This window comes from Anabrus simplex, chromosome 9, assembly GCF_040414725.1.
Source record: "Anabrus simplex isolate iqAnaSimp1 chromosome 9, ASM4041472v1, whole genome shotgun sequence".
Taxonomy (NCBI): Eukaryota; Metazoa; Arthropoda; class Insecta; order Orthoptera; family Tettigoniidae; genus Anabrus; species Anabrus simplex.
The window spans coordinates 4,370,565-4,395,740 of record NC_090273.1 but is presented as its reverse complement, the minus strand read 5'-3'; the positions used below and the strand labels follow the sequence as shown (position 1 = coordinate 4,395,740).

Here is a 25,176-nt window from a genome sequence, read left to right as displayed (position 1 = left end):
TACCGCCAGGTGGTAGGCCTCGAGGACAGTGAGTGATGTCGTCCAGCTTCAAACCTCAGCCCCGTGAGAATAATGACCATCCTGAATGAAAGATTCTGTTTTGTTACTGCTTCCAGCGACTTATAAAATGAGAAGGTGTGGTGTGACCCGTGCAGGTCTACCCGGTGTAGCACATTGACTGCTTTGCTCGCTCGTGACTCAAGGCGTAAATACACGTGTCAATGTTATCGACAGTAGTTTGCCCCCTGCAAAGAAGAGTAAGATTCTTCTTTCCGTAACGCTAACGTCAGAGAGTTATGCATTCCACCCTATAAAGCCATATTTGATCGCATCCGTCAACTTTTAAACTTTTGAAATATGGATTCATGTTTTGCGCTTATATGCGCTAGCAAGACAAATACAGTTCTTTCGGTTGGAGTCGCGTAGGCTATCCTGGCAGCATGGTACCGCAGCAGCGCTATGATGACATTTTGAGACCCACAGTACATCGCTTAAGAATACGATGTTTCCGTGGTTCCCCATTTTCACACCAGGCAAATGCTGGAGCTCTACCTTAATTAAGGCCACGGCCGCTTCATTGCAACTCCTAGGCCTTTCCTATCCCATCGTCGCCATAAGGCCTATCTGTGTCGGTGCGACGTACAACCCCTAGCAAAAAAAAAAAGAATACGATGTATTTCAGATGATCTGAAGCAGAAACTTGAAGAAACAGCCTGGGGAAAAGTTCTCCTGCGATGAATGCGCTGCGACAGATTCTTAGAAAACAATTGCGAATGGCTGGGTGGGTATTTAAGAAATGCACAACCTTGAGCCCAAACTTTCAATTGCAGTTGTACGTGCGTCAAGTATGGTTAGTTTACACCGTAAAATGTGATGCTCTTGGCCAAACTACTTGCGATAACACTGAGATTTTTTACAATTTACTTTACATCGCATCGACACAGATAGGTCTTATGGCGACGATGGGATAGGAAAGGCGTAGGAATGGGAATGAAGCAACCGTGGCCTTAATAAAGGTACAGCCCCAGAATTTGCCTGCTGTGAAAATGGGAAACCACCTTCAGGGCTGCCGACAGTGGGGTTCGAACCCACTTTCTCCCGAATACTGGATACTGGCCGCACTTAAGCGACTGCAGCTATCGAGCTCGGTAACATTGATACGGGTATTATTTATTTCCACACACACGCAGGTCTGTTAAGAACGAGTCAGGCCTAAGTCAACAAGACGAAAAATAATTTTTGTCCGGCTGGATCGGGAAAGTGGTAAGATCGGAACACGTACTAGAGGAGTTCACACAGCGATACGATCGAGCTCCCTAATTTATGGAAACAGACTGTTCTCATTATACCGTTTGCAGTAAAAGGGTTTCTAAATCGTTTTCAAATTGTGCCGCTGATGGAGTTCTTGCATAATTATAGGTAATCTGCACATGATCTTGATCTTGATAAGATCGCATTTCGTCTTGACCTGCTTACAAGAGAAGACCTTGCTATGACTGTCTAGCCAAGAGCAAGCAATCAAGATTAGATCTTAGGTCTGTCTGTATGAGAAACACGTAGCGAGGACGCGATGTTGACCTACCAATAGATCGCTGATGAATTTTCTCGGCTGTTAAGCAGGCCCGCTGCCGCACTCCTCCTACAGCAAAGTACCCCACAGTACGTCCCCGGACTGAGATCTCCATGCACACTACGTCCACACCATCAACGTCGGACTGTACTGCCTGGCATATGCAGCATTCTTCTCCAACACCACATTTCTAAGCAACATATATCCTCATCAAATCTGCGGCATGAAGAGTGCAAGTCTCTGTGCCGCAGATGGAGTCAGAATATGGTGATAAACCGACCCTCTGACAGTGCCACAGTTCCTCAGAGATATTCAATAACCACTCTTGCGAGTAACTGGTAACTCATTGCTTTGAACAGTTGGCACCCGTGCTACAGTTGCTTTATCCTACATCTGGAGTCTGACAGTTATATCGATACCATTCTGTATATATTTAAAAGTTGTATTCTTTGTATTTTCAACCACGGCGCTACACCTTTCAGAAGGGTCACAAGGAATATCGCCACTATAATGTTGTACTGTATATCGAAGGGACGTCTAATCTGTATATCAGCTCATAGTGGATCTGTAGGAATCGGAAGAACGTTCGGGTTGCCTCGTACCCCTTCTAACCAACCACACTGCAGTGATCGGCGACAGGTAACACAGGGCCCAGTCACCTGTTGGGCAACATTTCCGCACCTCGGCGTCCCCGAAAAGTTGTTAGTGGGACCCTAAAACCAATTTCATAGAAAAAATAACTTCGGTCCCAACAAGACGAGTGCCTACACTCACCTGGGTCGTTCTGGGACACCTTGAGACCCAGTCGCTGACTTCGAGCCTCCTCCACAGCCTTCCGTGTTCCCAGAGTCTGCCACTTCATCCTGCTGATCGGAGACATCGGCTGGTAGTGGGGTTCGTTCTGGGGAACATCCTGAAACAACAAACAAGACCATGAGCTTCACACTTATCTGGGATTACCGAGTTTCAAGAAAACTGTGAACATCACGGGAAACTCGTTATCAGCAGTATCCATGCTGAGGGCACCATTGAGAACATCCATCTGGATAAGGTGCTTCTAATAATAATTCCCATTACTACTCTGAAGGGCTCAATTGCAATCTTACGTATTCCCTTCAAGGGAATGTAAATTAAAAAATCATATTTTTAAGATTTTATTAAACTCTTTTATTTGTAATGAGAAATAGTAATGTTATGGCAATCCTTGATACACATTATAATTTGTGTTTTCTTTCTCCGGCAATAATAACAATCATCCCCCGCAGTAGGCACACTTTTACGGTGGGATGTGCGTGTAGTGTGAACACAAACACCCAGTCCCCGAGCCGCACGACAGGATGTGGTTCCTCCAATCACTTGTCCTTCAATCTACACAACATTTAGTACCTTACATGAAAAAGTTTCTTACTACTATATTTTCAAAATTCTTATCGTGAAATTTAAATTAAACAATCATTTTAAAAATTATTTCCAACATTTTGAACATTTTCAGGTAATCTCCTTATTGTTCTTCTAAATTAATCTATATATTAATCTTTTTTTGTGAAAACTAAAGTTAGTCCTTCCGGCCATTCTATCCGGTCGATCTTGTTCATTTTTCTTTTAACTGAGAGGTATTCATGCACTGATTTGTCATCAGGTACTATAAATCACCTAACTTCCGCCTTCCTAAAATTATTTGATTTTTCAATTTTTTTTTACTCTTTGAAGCAATCATATCTTTGGTTCTAATTGGGGTACGCAGTTCGTTTTGGTCTAAAAACACTCCGTGGATCAAGCGCATTCTTTTGAGGTAATAACTACTTAAACTGGTAGATTCGGAAAAGAGTTAATTTAATTTAATTTCGTGTGGCTATTTCTAGCCGAGTGCAGCCCTTGTAAGGCAGACCCTCCGATGAGGGTGGGCGGCATCTGCCATGTGTAGGTAACTGCGTGTTATTGTGGTGGAGGATAGTGTTGTGTATGGTGTGTGAGTTGCAGGGATGTTGGGGACAGTACAAACACCCAGCCGCCGGGCCATTGGAATTAACCAATGAAGGTTAAAATCCCCGACCCGGCCGGGAATCGAACTCGCGACCCTCTGAACCGAAGGCCAGTACGCTGACCATTCAGCCAACGAGTCGGACGGAGAAAAGTTATGAGTATATTTGTCTCCATGACGAAGATCTTTGAAGGACTTTTTAACAGTTCGTCGCATAGTGTTGTTCCAAGGAACGTTTAATTCAATTTCTTTGTGTGATGTATTTTCAAGTGTTTTGTTGACACAATATTACATTCTATTACCGCAGCAGATCATGTGCTTTATTTCATTAACTCGAACTTTGCAAATACATCCGTGAGGATAGTAACGAACAACACCGCGGGTGGAGCCAGCGAAAAACAGCTAGTAGTCCGATTAACAACATAAACTTTAACGCTTAAGATATTTGCTTTGTGAACAGAGAAACAAACTCCAGTTAAGACCTTTCAAATTATGGCATTTAATATCAGAAAAGAAAATATAATAAACTTTTCTGTTAAATATTGCGGTTAACGTTACAGACTGTCACTCAAAATGTTACCGAATTATCTTCAAAACAGCAGATATTATGACATAAATGGTTTTAAAAGATAATAGCGAAGAACTGACAGCTCTGTTTTAATTCATAACTCGGTAAATCTGACAAACTTCATCGATACGAAGATCAAAGTTCATTTCCGTTTAAGATTGTGAACATCAAGAACGGATTTCAGGTGCCTGCTGGTTATACTTGCCCGCAGGACACTCGAGAAAACAATTCATTTCTACATTTGTATGAATGCTATTCTTTGAAACTGGTAGTGTGTCATATACCCAGGGCAGTACTCCGTATTTAAAACTGAAATTTCACACACACACACACACACACACACACACACACACACACACACACCTTCACACACACACGCACACACACACACACGCGCGCGCACACACACACACACACACATACCTTCTCTCTCTCACACGCACACACACGCACGCACGCACACTTACACACACACCTCCGCACGCACACACACACACACATACGCACACACACTCACACACACACACCCCTTCACACACACACACACACACACGCGCACACACACACCCCCCCTTCTCTCACACACGCACACACACACACACGCAAACACACACCACACACGCTCGCACACACACACACACGCACGCGCGCGCACACACACACACACACACACACACACACTCACACACACACTCACACACATACACACATACACAACTGAAGTAAAATTCAAGCTGGAGTCATTTGATGGACCAGAGATACGTGACCTAATGAGGGATCCAAATTTTCAGTCGTCAATGAATTAAACAGAAAAATCTGCATAGCGTTCATTTAAAAGATTGTCAGAAAACTTCCTAGCTGACAGAACATCTTACAAGCAAATTGCCGAGGAAATGTTGGCTAACGTTAAATCTCTAAGTTGCAACCGTAACCATATTGACTACTTGGTGCAATGAGTGAGGAGCCATCAAGATATCAAAATGAAGGAAACAAGAGACCGGGCGCGGATGGCCGTAAGTACTTGTTATGCACTCGAATTGTATATTGAGGCGTTTAAACATTTTTTGAAAAATAATATACGTAATTTAACGTTATTGACATTCTTCTTCAAATTTTGAAGTTTTTTGTTCATATTTCTAAAAAGTACATAAAACCGGGCATGACAGAGAAAATATGAATACAGAATTGAATTCTACATCCCCCAATACCTAAGAAGTCATTTCAGATATATTGTTTTATTAAATTAAATGTATTTTTTATTATGAATTTTGCCAATTTTGATGTTTTTCTATTGTATTTTCAAAATTACAAAAAACCTGACTTGACACAGAAAATATGAACACAGATATGGATTCAGGGCACTTTCGTTGCCGAGAATCCGTAATATTTTCCCTTGTAGCAGAAAAAAAATGAACTGCATGTTACTGTAATCAATTTTGCAACTGAATAACTGGCGATGTTGATGCTGACCAAGGAGACAGACGAACAAAGATCCTGATCGTGAGCAATGCACGTGCAATAACCAGACAAGGAGAACAAAGTTGTCTAAATGATCATGACACAAGTTCACTTGGCAGTCTTTTACCAAATATTTAATGAGTGTGCACAAGATTTGAGCTATATTTCAACATACGAACCTTGTCTCCCGAGACAACTGGTCCTTGGGCACTGACTGCTTACTCAACAGTCAACGTTCCCTCCAAACAAGATTCAGCTTTGCACATCCAGGTCAAAACATTTTTTCATTAGAATACGATGAGCGTTACTTTTCGATCTGTCCTCATAAATTTAAAACGGTTTCTTGGTGTGGGGAACGAGGGATTCCAAAATGCCGCAACTGTGCTTGTCCTTGCATACAGAGGAACAGCAAGTTCTGGTGCAAAGAGCGTGAGGCAACCTTATTCCTTCAACACTTCTATCCAAATGTCATAGGTCTCAAAATACAAAGGATAAAATTTTACCGTGCTTTTAAGCAGTCCTTTGATGTCTCAGTTGGATTTGAAGGTAGGATAGTTAATGAAATACGTCGTTGAAAATAACAAGGAAGTGCAATATTATATTATTATTATTATTATTATTATTATTATTATTATTATTATTATTATTATTATTATTATTATTATTATTATTATTATTATTATTATTATTATTATTATTATTATTATTGTACCGGCCGGTACACCTCCACGCCGCTAGTTCAAATAGTGCGCCAATTGAAACTCCTCTACAGGAGAAAGCCTGAACTTTAAAAAACTCTATTAACTCAACAGTTTCTCAGAAGATGGCTCTGTTAGAATTTTGATGTGTTTTTGTTTGTCATTGATCAAGAAGTGTGGACGTTCTCTACCAGATGCCTCTACAAAACACTATGATCATGCACTCTGGTGCAAAGGAATGAACCTTCTTGAAGAAATTTTGTATTCAAAAGTTGTTGTCTTTACTTAATTTTGTTCTTTTATTTTTGGCTTGGCAATATTAATCCTTCCTTCCGCCAGGTTTGAACTTAGCCAATCCCGAATTTCTTTTATTAATTATCAGCCAATCATGTATGTCTTCTTCGCTATGGATATGTAGCTCTAAGCTATCCAATAAAGTTAAGAGGGCGGGTCTTAATTACCCCTGAAACGTCTCGAATTTCCCGCGAGGGTATAAAAACTGCTGATTTTCTTGTCTCCGGGCCACTCGTATAACATCTTACTCGGTGTGTGAATATGTAGCAGGGGGCGGGAAGCGCCTCGTTCTTCAGACAGCATTTCTTCTACAAAGTAATGGCCTTTTAACATCTTTATTTCCTGCTAGCTCAGCAGTTTAACTCCCGGGGAAGGTTCGAAACCTTTAGTATGTAAACTATTAAACATGTAAACCCTTTTCCTGGTAAACTTCAGTTTTCTTGAACTTTAATTCGGGGATGGTGGTGGTGGTGATTCGTGTTTTAAGAGGAAGTACAACTAGGCAACCATCCTCTTTAATTCAGGGATAGAGAGTGCTTTACCCTCTCGAGCTCCCCTTCAATTGAAAGTGAGGTAACTATGTTTTCGTAACCGTTTCTTCTCTTCCTTAATGTATTAAAGTTTTCTCATACGAGTCACATTCCTAGCTTGGGATTAGCCCCTGTGTATCGGCCTAGAGCTACTTCGGTTTTAAAATGTAGATTTAGGAGTGCAAATTCACGCCTCCATGCTTTTGTTTTGGGCCATTTAAATTAACCTGGTTTGCACACTAAGGCCCAGTAGATTGGGTACGAGATACCCCTGTTTCTTTATTATGCCTTGATGGCAGTTTGTGTAAAGGTTTGTTATTGCCTTTATAGGCTTGAAAGATCGAGAGCGGGTCAGCTCTTTATGGAGTTGTGGTAAAAGTGCCTTAGAGAGGCTTGAGATGTAAGGTTGGGAGCTAATGCTCCATGTAATTAAGGGTTTTCTGCCCTTTGGTGTTTTGTGATTGTGAGCTGAGAGCTCAAGGATTGATGAATTTGGGCCCCTAGCCCAGAATTTGAAAGACCTCTTAACTGGTGCTTTCTTGTAAAGCGGCATTGTACCTGATTTTCTTTGTTATTTCCCCCTAGTGGAAACTGTTTAAATTTTTCTCTTGCTTGTGTACCTGATTTAACTTGTTGTTTTTTGTTGTACGCTCAAAATTCTATGTCACCATTGTTAAGTTTTGAAAATATAACCTTGTTGAAATTTTAATTCATCTTTCGAACTTGCAGTTAGACCCATTCCATCCCGCACCTTCTTTCACCTCTGACTTCCACGGATAACTCCGTAACAATTATTATTATTATTAAAGAGAAGCCGAAGAGTGCCTGAAAGTTCTGATCGATGCCGAGATCAGATCACTTTTTCCTAGAGAATTCCTCGGTACGATAAAAGTGTATTGCCGCGAGGTACTGAGGCAGTAAGTTGTTAGTCTTGTCGTGTTAGTCAAATGAGAGACTGAATGTCGGTATCAAGTTTCGTATCAAAGTCACCGCTAAGTGTGTAAAGCGTGTTGTTTCGCGCGTCCACCGCCGATAACATCTCTGTTCTACTTCATGGCTGTCACCCAGCAGACAGCTCACTACCCGTCACAGTCTCTCAAATTCAGTTCATGAACTGAATAATGGATGTCAGTAGTCCTGTGTCCAGAGCTGGACGGGGAGCGACCGACTCCGCAAATTTGGAGAAGCTTGGGTTAATGAATTCAAAAATTCACAGTTAAATTCACATTTCATTTTGGTGACATTAGGTACTTGTAGCAAATTTAATAATATTTGCATTACTTACAATATTAAACACCTATAACATTTGTACCTCAAATATATTGTTAGTCCTAATAAAATGGACATAAAACATTCATATTCGTGTGTATATGTACCCGTCACTCCAAGTGCCGGATTTTCACGGTTAGAAGGTGGCACCCGTGCCTAAAGAGCTTTCATCCTCAAAGTGTGTAACTACTGTACTTTACATAAGCCTAGATGACTGTTGTTTGTGACTTGGCCCTCTCCAATATTTAAACAATAATAATAATAATAATAATAATAATAATAATAATAATAATAATAATAATAATAATAATAATAATAATGGTCCGCCTCTGTGGTGTAGTGGTTAGTGTGATTAGCTGCCACCCCCAGAGGCTCGGGTTCGATTCCCGGCTCTGCCACGAAATTTGAAAAGTGGTACGAGGGCTGGAACGGGGTCCACTCAGCTTCGGGAGGTCAACTGAGTAGAGGTGGGTTCGATTCCCACCTCAGCCATCTTGGATGTGGTTTTCCGTGATTTCCCACTTCTCCTCCAGGCAAATGCCGGGATGTTACCTAAGTTAAGGCCACGGCCGCTTCCTTCCCTCTTCCTTGTCTATCCCTTCCAATCTTCCCATCCCCCACCAAGGCCCCTGTTCATTATAGCAGGTGAGGCCGCCTGGGCGAGGTACTGATCATTCTCCCTAGTTGTATCCCCCGATCCGATGTCTGAACCTCCAGGACACTGCCCTTGAGGCGGTAGAGGTGGGATCCCTCGCTAAGTCCGAGGGAAAAGCCAACTCTGGACAATAAACAGATTAAGAAAGAAGAAGAAGAAAGAATAATAATAATAATAATAATAATAATAATAATAATAATAATAATAGAAGGAACATTAAATGGACTTAGGCTGGTGATATTTCGCAGCTCCAGTTGTACATTTAGCATTTTGTAATATTTTCAAGAAAAACATAATTGTAGTTAAATGTAATAAATATTGACAGTATTAATGTGAAACTAAAATCTCATTTACATAGATTTAACAGTAAAATAAAAATGTGTAATAAAATTTATAGGGTTGGAAAATCAGAGTAACAAAAACAAAATTAAGTTAAGTCCTGCTTTTCCTATTCTTTGTCACTTTATTTACTGTTACAGGAATGATAAATGCAAATGAAGTTTTCGGAAGTAAATCGCGTTACGGTATAAACACGGCTCACAAAAGTGATTTACAGGCGGTGCACAAGGTAGCAGCAAACTCGACCACTATTCTCATTGGCATAAATGCATCTTTACTTAGGCCTATATTTTTGAACTGGAACCGAAAGTGCCTGCAAAGCTAAGCTCAGTTTTCTACTCGGGCTGAACGAGGATTCCCGGATAGTTATTTTCATCGAACTGTGAACTATAAAATGCATTGCCATGACTATTTTCTCCACTAGAAACAATCTCCGCTTTTCTCTGAGGATTCCAGATTCTTCATGATTATAATTGAAATAAGTGACAACGAGTCTAGAAAACTACATTTCGCCGGGCTGAGTGGCTCAGACGGTTGAGGCCCTGGCCTTCTGACCCCAACTTGGCAGGTTCGATCCTGGCTCAGTCCGGAGATATTTGAAGGTGCTCAAATATGTCAGCCTCGTGTCTGTAGATTTACTGGCACGTAAAAGATCTCCTGCGGGACAAAATTCCGGTACCTCGGCGTCTCCGAAAACCGTAAAAGCAGTTAGTGGGACGTGAAACAAAGACTACATTTCAAATGTCTCACTCCAGCGTAAAAAGCGAACAATCAGTGCATCAACTAAAAGCTTGCGAAAGAGAAAGGTAAAACTACTCACTCCTCGCCTGAAGGTAACGGCGGGCCCCCTAGACGGTATGTAAGTAGCAATATCTCAAAAGTCTAAGGTTATTACAAGAATAATAAGTGAATTACATTTTAATTATTTTAGAAAAATATTATTATTAGGAGTATCTTTTGGTATTTTGAAATATCAACATGTATTAGCGTTAAGACGGTGGGTGACACCTGCCGTGCAGTTACCGGAGCCAATAGGGAGACCCCTACTCACTATAGGAGAACGAGACGCAGTCAGCTTGTGAAGTAGGCCTAAGTCATGTGTTTGGGATTGATTTTCCACTTCACAGCAAATCTATTTAATATCAAAACACGCCTGCTAGACACATGTTGTTAACAGAAACAACAACACAGACCTGATCATTTTGTCTTATAAAAGTTGAGCCGCGGCCAGTAAAGTGGCTCGCCAGTCCGTGTCCATATGGATCATGTAAACCGTGACAAGAATTAGTGAAATATTTTACAATGTCGAAACAACAACTGGCACACAGCCTACTTCATACTCGTCCAGTACAGCCGTCTTCCTTAAAACGTCAAGAGTCTCTCAGTGCACATGAAGACCGTTCTCACAACCTGTGTGCATCTGGTGATTTCAAAAGGTATTTATCTGTCAAACGATCTGACATTGTAAAATATGAGGGGAATTCTGAAAACAAGGATACAGATGTATTGAACGCAGGTCTGTAGATGACTGCCGCGGCTTGGCCCCGTTTGCTCATTCTTGGAATGTTCGCACTTGTTTAATTTGTTTCGCTATCGCAGCTTCAAGTAAAGGATGCTCCTGATTGCGTACAGTCAGGCGGGCACGTACTACAGCCAGCAGAGCTCCACGGGGCAGATTTCGGAGCTCCAGTCAACTTCATCAATAGGTACCGAGGCAAATGGCAAACGAGGGGGCGTTCGTTTCGAAAATTTTCTTTTCTGAAGAATCCCAGTTTCACAATAATGGTATCGCGAATCTCTACAACATCCATTACTGGAGCGCTGACAGGTAGGATGAGGAGAAATTGGTGTGGTATTTCGGGTAACCGCTACCTGCGGTTGTTAGAGCATGTGCCTCAGCATGACGGCACCTGACGTCACCATGGCGCGCCAAATCACCACTGTTGGACTTCCTTCTGACAAGCCAGTCAGAGGCCTGAAAACATGCTCCAGCAAGTCGGAGTCTCAGTTCAACGGTGGGCATACACGTTCTGATCACCAAACGCCCCTTTTCAGGACCACATAAACATGCCCGCGAACTAAGGCGAAGTTTTGAAAAAAGCTCCTCCGGGGGATTCGAACCAGCTCCCACTTTATCCGGCCGCTTACGTTACTGCCGGGTCGAGCTGAGCTAGTACTACCGTACGGCCGTCACACCGGCTGGCCCGATGTTTGTATGTCGTCTATAAAATGCGTGTGCGCGAAGTGTGGCCTAATACTACATTCCAGGAGCAGAAGCGTCTCACTGTAGTACACCAACCAACTGAAGATAACAAAACGCAATTTCTGGTACTTTATTCCAAAATGATTTAACTTCTTTACAAACAAGCCACAAAATGTCTGAAGTATCTTGAATCGTTTCTCACGGATAATAATAATTCTCTTATTGAAGATATATAAGTTATCAAGTCGTGATATTCAGCTTCGCTCCACCATGCATTATACCCTTACTTCATTGTTAAATATAGCCTTTTTCTTATAATTGCACACCTTACGTGGTATTATTGATCTCGGAGATGAGTCCTGCGAACTTCTAAGCCGTGCTTCTGACCACAGGAACTGGTTTAGCAGCAGTAACAGTCCACATTAGCATACAATGAGCACTCTCGTACGTTATCAGCTGTACAATCGACCTGCGAGAAGGTGCCCCCACCCTCTCGTTCGTGACTTGACATGAAATCCAGCACAGGGGTCAACTTCAACTGTCTTCTTCCTCAATAGAATATGCGACCTCTCAGTCTCATGTCCGTGTGGGTGTTGCAATAGCGCTTTCTGGCGCTCCTTGCGCTAGACACCGCAACTGCTTTCTGAAGTTTCCTCATAATTTCTGCAAGTATCTGAGACTCTGAACTGATAACCTGACAGTTATAGGATATTTCCATTGGACAGGAGCAGTAGTTTCCGGCATCCATAACTAGACTTGTTGCTTCACAGGATTTATTTCTATCTTACAATCATTCAATATCTCAAAGACAGTCTTCTTGAAATTTAACACCTTTACTGAACATTATTATTGTTTAAAGCGTTCACAAACTAATTCACTGTTTGGCTGGTTAAACCAACACAGACAGGTTTTATGGCGGATAGGACAACAATTTGCCTGTGTGAAAATGGTAAACGGCTGTACAACATTTGGAGTGGAAGACCGTGCGGCCAGTATTTACACAGTGAGACTAAGTATTGAGGTATTACAGCGCATAATTGTGGAGTTAGGTTTTATAAGAAGAGTACAGATTGTTCTGTTGTTGGGAATTGTCGTTCAAGTCGGCTATTTCTCCAGGGTCTTCTGGCCAGTCACGGGTGTTCAATACATTGGTCCTCTGGAGTGCATCGTGAGCCAGACGTATTCTTGGCTGTCTTCGTGATCGTTTCAAATTCTTGAACCAGACTTGCGGTAGGCCTGTTGCTTGAATATGGTTCGTAGAGGTGTGGCTTCTTTCGCAAGCTGGTCTACCGTACCAGCGTGTCCTTTAATCACTAGCAGTTGCACTTGCTGAGCTGCTTTCTGGGCGGTATGGAGCTTTTGAAGGGCCCATTTGCATCTTGTTTACATAAGGTGACAGTGTCACTACGATACTAAAGAAGATGAACATAGTATTTCCCGGTATGACGGACGTGCTTGACAACGGCGCTACCACAACAGTGTGCCTCGTGCTGCTTCTTTTTCTAACTACTTGTGGTCGTCTAGTTTAAGGACATACACGTGGCATAGCTTTAAAACCTATACGACACAAATTCATTTTCCAACGTGCGAACAATATAATCCATACAAACAGAAAGAAAGTGCATTAAGTATTCGTCTGTAAGAAAGACAGCGTTTCTGGGGGTCTTCATACCTCCTGGCTCCTTTCTTCTGTGACATTTCCTTTAAACTTTTTAAAATGCATTTGACTAAGCTTTCGCTTCTTTCTACTATACATTAGTATGATGATGCTAATGCCATAAAGTCTCATACTCATCTCCATAATGAGTCCATGGGGGTGCTACGTACTATACAGTGCATCATTTTGTATCAATAGTAATTGTTCCCTTTTCGTTTACGGTCTATAACTTAATACACTTTTATTAATAATTTGATTATATAATTTTTTTAAAGCAAAAATTGTCTCTGCTTGAAAACATTTACTTTGTGATATTCCGTAGGTAATTTATTTATTTGCGTTTGAATGCTTGAAATTCCTAATATTTTCATATAATTAATGTACCTTAGAGTCATTGAAGTGCAAATGGGGAGGACACACAGACTAACGTTGTGGGATCCTAGAATCGGCAAGAGAAACGTAGGAAGGCAGAAGATCGATGGGCTGATTCGTTCAAAAATGGCTGGTGTACAGTGGACAAGAGGCAGACAAGAATGAAAGACCCTTGAAGAACTCCTCTAATTTTGTATGTGCTTAGATATATGAACAAGAATAATAATGTAATGTTATTTGTTTTACGTCCCACTAACTACTCTTTTACGGTTTTAGGAGACGCCGAGGTGCCGGAATTTTGTCCCGCAGGAGTTCTTTTACGTACCAGTAAAGCTACCGACACGAGGCTGACGTATTTGAGCACCTTCAAATACCACCGGACTGAGCCAGGACCGAACCTGCCAAGTTGGGGTCAGAAGGCCAGCGCCTTAACCGTCTGAGCCACTCAGCCCGGCGTGAACAAGAATACACAACAGACAAGATGTATAGGTTAGAAGTGTATGTGTCACTAACAGTCAAGAAAAGTGCATCACATGATGAAGCTTAGCAGGAGACCATTGCCCTTAAGGGATTTCGAAGGCTAGATTTAGATTTAGAGTCATATATCCCACAGGCATATTTAAGACGCCCTTGTCAGTACATCCCCCCATTCGCCTGATTTTGGAAACAGGTTCTGAATTTTAAACCACGTTTACCCGTGCAGCACCTTATAGTCCAACAAATTGATGCTAAAGCAAGGACAACCAGGTGAGAAGCTCGTGAGGACGCACGTAGGAAGAGAAACATACCCTCACGACGCTGCGAGCTATACAGGAGCCAAATGCTGATCGAATACAAAACAGAGACTTTCCAAATCCGGACACGAACGGAAGATAAATAATGAAATACTTGTGACCAGCACGCTCTCCTGGCGGGAACACTTCTCACTCAGTGACGTGACTTTGCTTGGTACAGTACGGTCCCAGAGCCAAACGAATTAATACTATTTGCAATTAAAGTCCGTCAAACCGGTCGGGAATCGAACCTAGGACTCCACGCCAAAATTATGGTAATTTCTTGAAAAATAGATCGTTGTGTCTCATTCCCGGTCAATAAGAATCCAAAATATAGCTGACCTTTCTTTGTTCGTTGAATGTTTATGCTCCTCAGTGCATCAGGTACAGCCCGGCTGCACTAACATTTCTCAAAATAATTGTCTATCATTTTCCTTATTATTTCTCTTTAAAAGCTATTCGTTTAAAAAACTGAAGACAACAGGCGTAGCGGGTGCGGTGCGGGCTGACTTGTGACGTGCAACACAACGCGGTAGACCGCCAGCAGTACGGATAGGGCCAAGGCCGCACTAGATAGACAGGCCACAAGGCTCGGACCGTGACGTCACGCTAGTGGCTGGCGTTCAGCATGGCAGTGTAGGGCCCGCTCTCACTTTCACCATGATATTGTTCATTTATTCAACCTTAACGATAAAATTGAACACTCCTTCAATTGTGGCTTTACTTAGGCTTGTATACTACACGAGTTTTATGCGGGGAGAAAACTGGAAGGGCAGTACATGTACATTTCTTTACGTAAAATTATAATGACATCTGTCACATGTAACTCAACACGGTATCTTTAAAAGATTAGAACGCATAATACGTATACAAAAAGTTTTAATGTTACTAGGAAAATGCATGATGGCAATTCACAACAATAGTCTGAAACCTTTCTTAGAAATTAAGCTGCAACTTAAAACTTACCTAAGAATTCCTAAGGTTTCAGTTTGTACATTTTTATTTTCCTGAGGATTTCTTCTTCTCAGCGATGAGTTTATCTACGGTAACTTTTCTATTGTTATTCAATAATATATTACAAAAGATGTATATACATCTGTCAACGAAATGTTTAAAACTATTTATTTAATCACTGCATGTTTAAACATTTTCGTTTTCCAGAACATTGTTGACAAGCGAAGTCAGAATTTTTCTCTGAGAATCCTCATGTAAAAACATTAGTATACAGGTTTACATTTTGTAGCTCTAAAAGAGTCTGGTACAACACAGGGCAGGAGCAAGCCAAGGCCGCACTAGATAGACTCAAACATTTTTTTTTGTCTGACTCAGAGTTGTCAAAGTCAGGATAAGTTGTCAGCTTGATTAAGCCAGTTATTTATTAAGATTTTAAATAAATGACCATTATCAAACAATTTTGTGTGTGTGTGTGTTTGTTTCGTCAAATGGATTTTGAAAAGTGGTTTGTAAATTGCTTTTGCACAGCTTTTCAAACATTTTCCTGTTATTTTTAGAAATTATGCATGCTACCTTATAAGCTATAGGACTATCTGTTAATACTTTAAAGACTTGCAAAGTTAGTTCTTCTAAGAAATGTCACATTAGGTTCTTACATGGAAACAAATCAACAACGTCTTTATTTTTTTAAAGACTGGATGACAACATAAAAGTTTGTGCAGTTGTAGCTAATGTAGTGTTATTTTCTCCGCTTTTACTACTAAAAGCAACTCCCTCTACCTTTCCTCCTAGCGGGCGATCTGGCCGTGCGGTTAGGGTCGTGCGGCTGTGAACGTGCATCGGGAGATAGTGGGTTCGAATCCCACTGTCGGCAGCCCTGAAGGTTTTCTGTAGTTTCCCATTTTCACACCAGGCAAATGCTGAGGCTGTACCTTAATTAAGGCCACGGCCGCTTCCTTCCAGCTGTTATGCCTCTCCTATCCCATCGTCGCCATAAGAACTAGCTGTGTCGGTGCGATGTAAAGCCACTAGCAAAAACAAAAATAAAACCTTTCGTCCTTTATAGTTCAGCTCACGTTTTATGTAGACTCCATTCAACAAGTTACAAAATATTTCATGCTCCTTTAACAATTTTAGTTTCTTTTTTCAAGTAATTCCAATGTGAATCATCAATACCCGAATTTCCCGTGCCTAGTTTTGCAGTAAAAGACTGTGAATAACCGGGTGAGGCATTGTAAGAAACGTTGACTGTCTTATCTTCTTTTACGCCCCAGGAAATGCGAAAAATATTGAAGTGAACCATGTTATTAGAATACAGGAGTAAGATACTTTCTTTGCAAAGGCTATATTTAACTGTTCCTTAAAAAAATTATAATTGATCAGTAATGATACACTCATTAACTTCACTTTCAATTTCATCGATTATTTTGTGTACAGATTCTATTTTGTCGTGGGCAGTCACTTTTGAGTTACGAGAAGGTCTAAACAGGAAGTTATAAATACTTTTCTAATTTGACCATTTTAATATCTTGCCCCCATCACCTAATGCACGTATATCAGGGTTATAACTCATGAAAATATCATGTTTAATAGATTTAAAATCAAGAGCCTCGTTTAATGTTAAGGAAGTACCAATTTTCGGAATATTTTCTCAGTCACATACATTTTGAAAATACAGACTTTGGCTGTTAAAGTTGACGGAAACTTTGTCCAAATCTAATTTGCGTTTAATACTGAAATTACCCTGAACGTCATCGAAGTCCTTGATCCTGTCATATTCTTCCTCTTCCCGTTTTTCAATTTCTTCTTGTCTTTGAATAGGATTTTTGCTCGTTGTTGGAAGATTTTTTACACAGATAGGCAGGCATATTTTAAAACTTAGGAATAGCATCGTTTGAGAGTTTTAAATGGTTAGGTTTTACAGTTAAAAGAGACTCATCAGCTCTTTTAACGGAATCGTCCCTAATTACGAAACTTTGTCGAAGTGTTTTATGCACACAACTGAGCTTGCTGAAGGGATGAATTCGGTTCGATGGATAGCTATGATCCACTTTTGTTTCCGAAACACGCCAGTAGGAAATTTAAACACTGAAATATTAGGCTGTTTTGAACTGTAGTTGATTCTACAACCAGGTATACAACACGACGTGGCCATAATTCACAATGTCCACACACATTTAAATCATTCAACACCATCGATAGCCTCACTGCTGCGAGGTTCAAATCAGCTTACAAGTCACTGGCGAGAAGTGAAGCGGCTGGCGACTAGTGTGACGTAGCGCCCGAAGTGGAGGGGGAGCCTTATGGCCTGTATATCTAGTTGGCCTTGGATAGGGCTGGCTTGTGCTTGGCGCACGGCACAAGCTGGGACGATATTATCCGAACACACTCGAATATGTAAGCCGGGCCACTGCATGCCGGCTCCTATAGCATTGCTGACAATGTTAGTATCTCAATCTCTCGCTAAAACACAATCAAACAAAGACAAATTTACTAACATATTTTGTCGCAAGAGTTGTGGCTACTGTTCCAACAGCTGTAAGAGGAAGCTCGTTATAAATTTCAACTTGTGGTGTACGGGGTACCCTTTTACAGTGAAAATAAATGTCCGTTGTTTTCATGTGATTCGTGTCCGTGTGGCAGGTTAATTGAAAGTGAACTGTGAATAAAGGAATGGAGAAACATTAGAAGCTATTTGCATACGGCTGAGAAGAATACCAAAATTGAACTGAAAAGACATTCTGATTTAAAAACAGAAAATGGAATTTTGCTAAGTATTGAGTGCTTTGTGTTCAGATATTGGATTTAGTCTCCGTAGAAATTGATGCAAGATTTCAAGATATGCAGAAGCTCAAATTTCTTTCCTGAGAAGATAGCTCTAAGTTTGAAGAATTTTCTTAAACCCTCCATCTTGATGCTCTGGAGAACTTAAAAAAAAATTATTCCTCGATATTTGACACACAAAAAAAGAACGTCAGTATATGTATTATGATTCTACCTACGAAAATACCAGTTTGGAGGAAATAATTCTGTAGTTCAATGAGAATGAACGTGTTCAAAGAAGCGTATAAATTATTTTGTTTAATACTTACTATACCATCTCCCAGCCCCTCAGTAGAAATAAGTTTTTTGTGCCTTAAGCCTACTTAAGGAATCAACATCCCACGAGAGGCACTACAATGTCCTTTTACAAGTTCGGTGCTTCAAAGGACCGAAGAGTAGAGACGTTACCAAATGTAATATTTGCTTATATTTGTACTTATATTGTGCTTGAAGATGATACAGTGGATGATTTCTTCGGAAAGCGTCACCCCGATACCTGATTTCCTCCTGGACACGCGCATGTGTTGGGTTGCACCAAACTTACAACCCACGAGCCGCCAGTGACGAATGTTGCTTGTGATTATCGTATCTACTGGCTGCGCAGATACTGACATTTATTAAAGACGCAAAGCTGACTAGTTCGCAGATACATCCTTTTAGAACGTAACAAAGTCCATTTGTTAGGTTCATTTAATGCTCAGTTGAATGCTCAGTTCGGAGGAACCGAGTTCAATCTGTACTTATTTCTTCTCGGTTGGTAACGGAGTGTTTCCGTTTCTGTCAGACACAGCGACCAGAACCCTCGATAAAGGTAAGGCACAAGGGTAGTGTCAACCTCAAGTAACTGAGGAATAACAAGACGACAAATGTCTTAATATTTGCTGAAACGTACGGAGATGTAAAACTAGGCTATCTACTAGAGAGACAAATTAAATTCTTGTGACCAGCATCTTCAACCTTCGTGGAAAGTTACTGTACTTAAGATATAAGCCAAAGGAAAATAATAAATAGAAATTTGTCAACAAAGGTTACTTTTGTCGGAATGATTGAAAATAAGGAGGTATAAAAACGCTAAATTCTGGATTTACCTATTTTTCCGCTGAGATTTATAAAATCTAGCCTCTTCGAGGATTTCTCACGGAAGTGGGAAGATGAAACAGCACCACCGAAAGTCTGTCGTGAACTAGTTTCCCCACTGTGTGCTCTCACCAGCGGGACATTCACAGCACGTGGTCTTCAATTACAGTCCACAAAGTGTGAAACACGTACGGGGAAACCAAACGATCATAAATGTGTGTGAGTGTGCAGTATTGGTGGATGGCCATAGCCTGTGACTCAACTCTAAGCTGACAAGTTAATTGAAATTTGCGCGGTTTACTCGTGATTTCTGTTGTTATATTGTCTTTATTCCTGCACACTTCATGTTTTAGGTTTGCCTACAAGAAAAAAGTCACACACGGTAAAATCAGGGGACAAGGAGGAGAGCAATCCTCTGTTATATCGGCCGCGGAGTCAGCAACAACAGATTATCTCCTGCCGTTTCTCTCTGAATTCACCGCATATAGGCCCTCTCAGTTAACCGGCTCCAGTATCTCGACTCGTATGCACTGAGCTGTGTGTTCTGCAACTCGTCATACTGATTTGTGTTGCAATGATGTGCTCACTTCAGCGACGAACTGCTCTGTACAAATGTGGCTCATCCCATAGCGTGTGTTTCTCCGCACACATCCTCCATCTCTTCCAGTTTCAATCCTTATTGACGTCACTGAATCTCTGAAAGTACCGCATCCATCATGAGCAAGCAGTGCCCTCGGGGAGTCTTCAAACTTTAATTCCGCATTCGTGTAAAATAAGAATACGACAGTAGAGATTGTCCATTTGTCATGAACCTACACCTGGCTTGTATTGTTAGCTTATTACTGACCTTATTGGACAGAACTGCAGAGTAATCTGCATCAGCAATGAACCTCAGTGCAATTGTATTTAAATAATGAATATTACATGAGCTAACAACGGCACAATAACGATTGGCCGAAATCAAAATGCCTTTTCTTTTCACAATAGAGTAATCTGCACCCTCCCTCACATTCTACCACCCTCTATTAACAGCAATCAAAAGGACAATGCCAGAGTCCGACAGTTCGAAGAGTGAAAGACGGGGCCGGGAAAGATGTGAAAATGAAAGACTCTAGTGCCATCGACGTCGGAAATGAACAAGAGTTCACCAAGAGAAGTAGGACAGGACTTCACATTCCGCAGGATGCCACAGACAAACATGAACCTTTCAATGCACTAATTGATATGTGGCTCTCGCTTCGAGTGACTCATAGTCTATATTTGTGAGGTGAACTTGTCTTTGGAATATTCTACCTAATTCATAAAAGCTTATTCCAGAGGCGTCTAAATAATTTGTTAAGAAGAAGTTCATGTGTACGACGACTTCGCTATGAACATAGACAGTTGTTAATAGTTACTCATCTGTTATCAACGGTTACATTTGTTGACGGTGCAAGTGAAATGCGCCCTTTTAGCCCCCTCTTTTGACAGGCAGTTATTTTACACGTTCCTGTCTTCTGCCGTAAAGAGGGAAATTCCTAGAAGAAACGTAACAGCTACTGACGGAAAGCGAAACAGCCAGCCAGCAATAAGATATGAAAGGGACAACTCACAAGGCGAAGAGATTGATGCTAAAAAGAAAAGTCACTATCTGAAAGATAGATGCCGAATAAAAGGCTGCGGAACGGTTCGAGACGCTCTAAGATAAACAAGAAATAACCCTGCGCATTGTGGATCACAATCCGCTGTCTTCTCGTTCATAATTATTTTATTTTTCCTCACAGTAACCCTTGGCTGAGGGCTGAAGAGTCGACATCGTATTGTTTCTCAGTATTTATTCTTTTTGCTCTTCCCTCACACAAACAAAAATACAATAACAGAGTGAGGAACTGTCAGGCCACAAGCGACTTGTTAGCCTGAGTTCGACACTTCCCTCCACTCACTACATACGGTACTTTCTAATATTATGCTGAAAGCATTAATTAATTATAAAGTTTAAAAGCATTTTATGCAGCATTAACGTCGTTTGTTAGACTTCGGATTCTGCCTCGTTTAACGAAAATACAATATCTGCCAACCGCACTTTACATAATTTATTACAGTAAAGTACAATAGGATTGCATATTCATGCTGTTAAAATCGCGTAAGTAATGTAAGCAGTGGAGAGTGGACATCCCTCGTGTCTGACCTCGCTTGGTCAACTCTTGTTCTCTTCCAAGCCGGCGGTATTACGTTTGCGAGCTCAAGAGAGTCTCTTCAGGTTAGTGTCAATAGAGAACGGTTGTAAGAGTGGTGTCGTCAGGTGACTGTGGTTCAGAAAGTGGCACGATCTAGTCCACATTCTCACTCAAATGTTCTGCACAGAAAGGGACTAGGCTCTGCCCTCTTGCAAACAAACAAGCGGACAACGAAAAGTTGATGGTCATCACAACATGCTGCTTTCCTCGAAAACATTTGCAGATAATTGAACATTTTCATTATTAAATACATCATTGTTATAATACGTAGGACCTCGTATAAACAAGCCTTTTAACGGCTGAACGAATGTTACAGTGTTATTAAAATAAATTAATCTGCGAAAAAATTAACTGAGGCTCAATTCTGACGTCTCGGACGTCGGCTACCTCTTGAAACATGAGACTTGTGGCGCGCGTAAGCTCTTTGAATGGAGAGAGCAGCATTCACAACTCATGAGCCTTGAGTTCTGTGTTCGCGCCAGGCAATCAGTCGATCTCTTCCCGACCCCGACTATAATAAGTAACCTTTCCAAAAACATACAATGCTCAATATATGTGAAATGAAGGGAAATAAACAAAATTGCACCTTTCGCAATTTTTCATAAGATTACTACATTTTGCCAACTTCTTTCTTCTATTTCATGCTTCAGCACCACTGTTATCTACTAGCTGATGTACCCGTACTTTGCTACGGAAAGACTGTTTTTGTGGTTTTCCCAAATGAAGTCAACAATGACATCAGTGTACTCGGTGAAATGAAAATTCACCCGTTTTCTCACTTTTAAACGAACACTGCCGATCTAACAGTCCAAAATTTCCGAGCTGGAATGACCAGGCCACAGACAGCCATGAACACTCCTTTGCCATTATTCCGTCAAAAAATCGGTGCCTCAGAGTAGGGATGGAATATCTGGAATGAACCAGAGCCAGGCAGCAGTAGAGATGAGCGGCACCACATGATGAGCTTTAGACTCTTAATAGGCCGATACTACGGTGTACTGAGATCGAAACACAGGTCGAGCAATGACACCGCTTTGTGGACGACACCAGTATTCACGCGAAGTCATCCAAAGTATTCTGCTCACATTCACAAAGTGTAGTCAAGTCCATACCAGCGCAAGATGGACGGAAGGAATATCTTTAAACTGAACAGCAATTTTAAACAAATTAAATAGTGTTCATGAAAACATATGATCTTTAGAGCACTGAAACGACTGTTATCGTCCGCCTCGTTGGCCGTGCGGTTAGGGGCGCGGCTGTGAGCTTGCACCCGGGAGATAGTAGGTTCGAATCCCACTGTCGGCAGCCCTGAAGATGGTTTTCCGTGGTTTCCCGTTTTCACACCAGGCAAATGCTGGCCGCTTCCTTCCCGCTCCTAGCCTTTCCTATCCCATCGTCGCCATAAGACCTATCTGCGTCGGTGCGACGTAAAGCCCCTACTCGCGTCTACTAGCAAAGGGCGAACTGGATCAGCCCGTTAGTTCAGATTTTCTCTCACTTGTGTGGCGATATGAGAACAGCAACGTGATGTAGTTACTGTTCCTGAAGCAAGGACATAGGGCGAGGAAGCCAAGACACATCTGCCAGCAAGTGCGGGGTAAATTTATTTTTCAGTCGACTTCAAGTAGAATTATTTCCGTCTGCGCGGTGACAGGGACACATATAGCATCTCCAGCCTGTCGTCTCCACAGTCGTAATATTTACTGTTTTACGAGAGCTTAGAAAGTAATGCTGCAAGGTTTTAACTTGCGGCTCAGTCCGTACATTAGAATACAACAACACCAACTACCCAACTTTACTTGTTAGCAGTGCCTATACAACATATCTTGTACAAAATTGAATTCTAAATATTCTTAACAGAACGAACAGATGAGCTATACACTGTATTCTTTATAATAATCTTTGAAACAGTAAAAGAATTACTGCAATCTGTTGATACACAAACACACTCGATACATTCAACAAGTTGTTGATAACACGATGTGCAGATAGGAACATTTCTGAAAATAAAAGAAACACCAATCATTATCACTGTGTGATCTGCGTGCATCTCTCTTGCTGAGGCTTTGTAACACATTTTGTACAGTCTTTGTGAATAGATAACAGTGATTTTGATGAAGATCCTTGTGTGAAGGTTTGGCTGGATACAGTTGAATACAGTTGATTTGCACGTAACAGAGTACATGAACTGTGTACAGTACGTGACGACCAGAGTGTCCTACATGTGTAGCATTCTCCGCATCACGGCTCTATGCGCACAAACAGGCAGTGAAGTACGACCATCCTCTGCTAACAGTAATCAGAGAGGAAGAGAGACCTAACAGGCCTACGTTCAGGTCGGAAGAGAACACGAGTTAAGCAAGGAAGGTTGGACAGGAGGAGCCAACCCACGCTATCAAGTTAAGAGCCCATCGTCCTCCTGCAAGAGGCAGGGAATACTCTACCAGCCCACCCCACCAGGATAGAAGTAGCCGCAATGTGAACGTGGAACCAACCAGAACATTTGACAGCTGCTGATCCTTCCAGAGCCAGTCTAAGCACGACAACGAATTAGCCGAGAGATTTACAACTCGCGGTCCGACGTCCACAGCGCCCATTTATTTCCATTTGTTCTCAATAAAGGCAACACTTCCTTCGTTCACATAAAGTGCAGTCTTGGGGGAATGCACATTCGTAATTACGTTTTCCAGAGCTACATCATGACGTAGAGGGAACTGAGTGCTGGCGACAGGAAAAGCCAGGACGGCAGACTGGCCAGCTGAAAGTGTCCATCAAACAGAATATCACCATACAAACTTGTTCTTTTTTCGTGCCGAGTCACACAGTTAACTACGCCGGAAAACATGAATTTTCTTGAGTGTATAAGAGGCCTGTTTAAAAAAATCGTTATGTATGTGACACTATGTGTGATAATTCTGTTTGGATGTGAAAGTGCCCAGAAAAGACCGCAAAACTGTTTAGAAAACTCCTACGTTTTTTAAAATGTTGGTAATGTGAACAGTCATTGCCGATACATCGTGGCATATGGGACATATTGCAGGTGTCTGTCAGCCCAGAGGCTGGTTGGATCCTCAAATAGCACCACCAAAGGTTATGCGGTTGTGAGGAAAACCAAAAACCAATGGCAGCACTAAAATGAGGCGTACTAGGCAAGATGAGGAGTGAGGTAGTTTGCCATTGCTTTCCTCACTGGGTCAGAAAGTACTATTGCAGCACAACTGACCCTATGAGCAGCACCGTTCATAACACTCAGATGCACTACGTCATGCTCTGAATGTCATTACTCAGCACTACCCATACCCCAGCAACTTCCATATTGTCACAGCCATGGATGTTGACTGGGACTTGGGTGGAAGCTACACTTTACTCTGGCTTTCGCTTTTCTCTTCCGGACGATAAGGAGACATGAAGCCTGCTGCTGAGCTTCTCAATTCATTTTGTCGGGTATTTTGACTGTTAAATAGGCCTTTGGCCAAATTTCAAAAAAAATGGCTGACCTTCGAGCGTGCGTTGTAGTAATAATAATAATAATAATAATAATAATAATAATAATAATAATATTAATAATAATAATAGAGCTATTACTGTACATTGCAGCAATCCACCACCCACTGTAGCAAACAAGGCAATAAGCCAGGTGAAGCTAGACGAATGCGGGGAGGAAGTAGCGCTGACAAGGACGGATGGGAACAAGACATGAGCCTAGAGCTTTGTTCGTGCAGCGAGAATTTGGTATTCT

General features: G+C 41.4%; 1 protein-coding gene across 1 annotated transcript in view; it reads right to left on the bottom strand.

The window, feature by feature from the left end:
• The window catches only part of LOC136881212 (uncharacterized), a 566,280-nt gene that overhangs the window by 377,536 nt on the left and 163,568 nt on the right, over positions 1 to 25,176 (bottom strand). Inside the window, exon 2 of the mRNA XM_067153938.2 lies at positions 2,345 to 2,483. Within this exon, the coding sequence (XP_067010039.2) occupies positions 2,345 to 2,483 (139 nt within the window). The remainder of the gene's footprint in view (positions 1 to 2,344; positions 2,484 to 25,176) is intronic.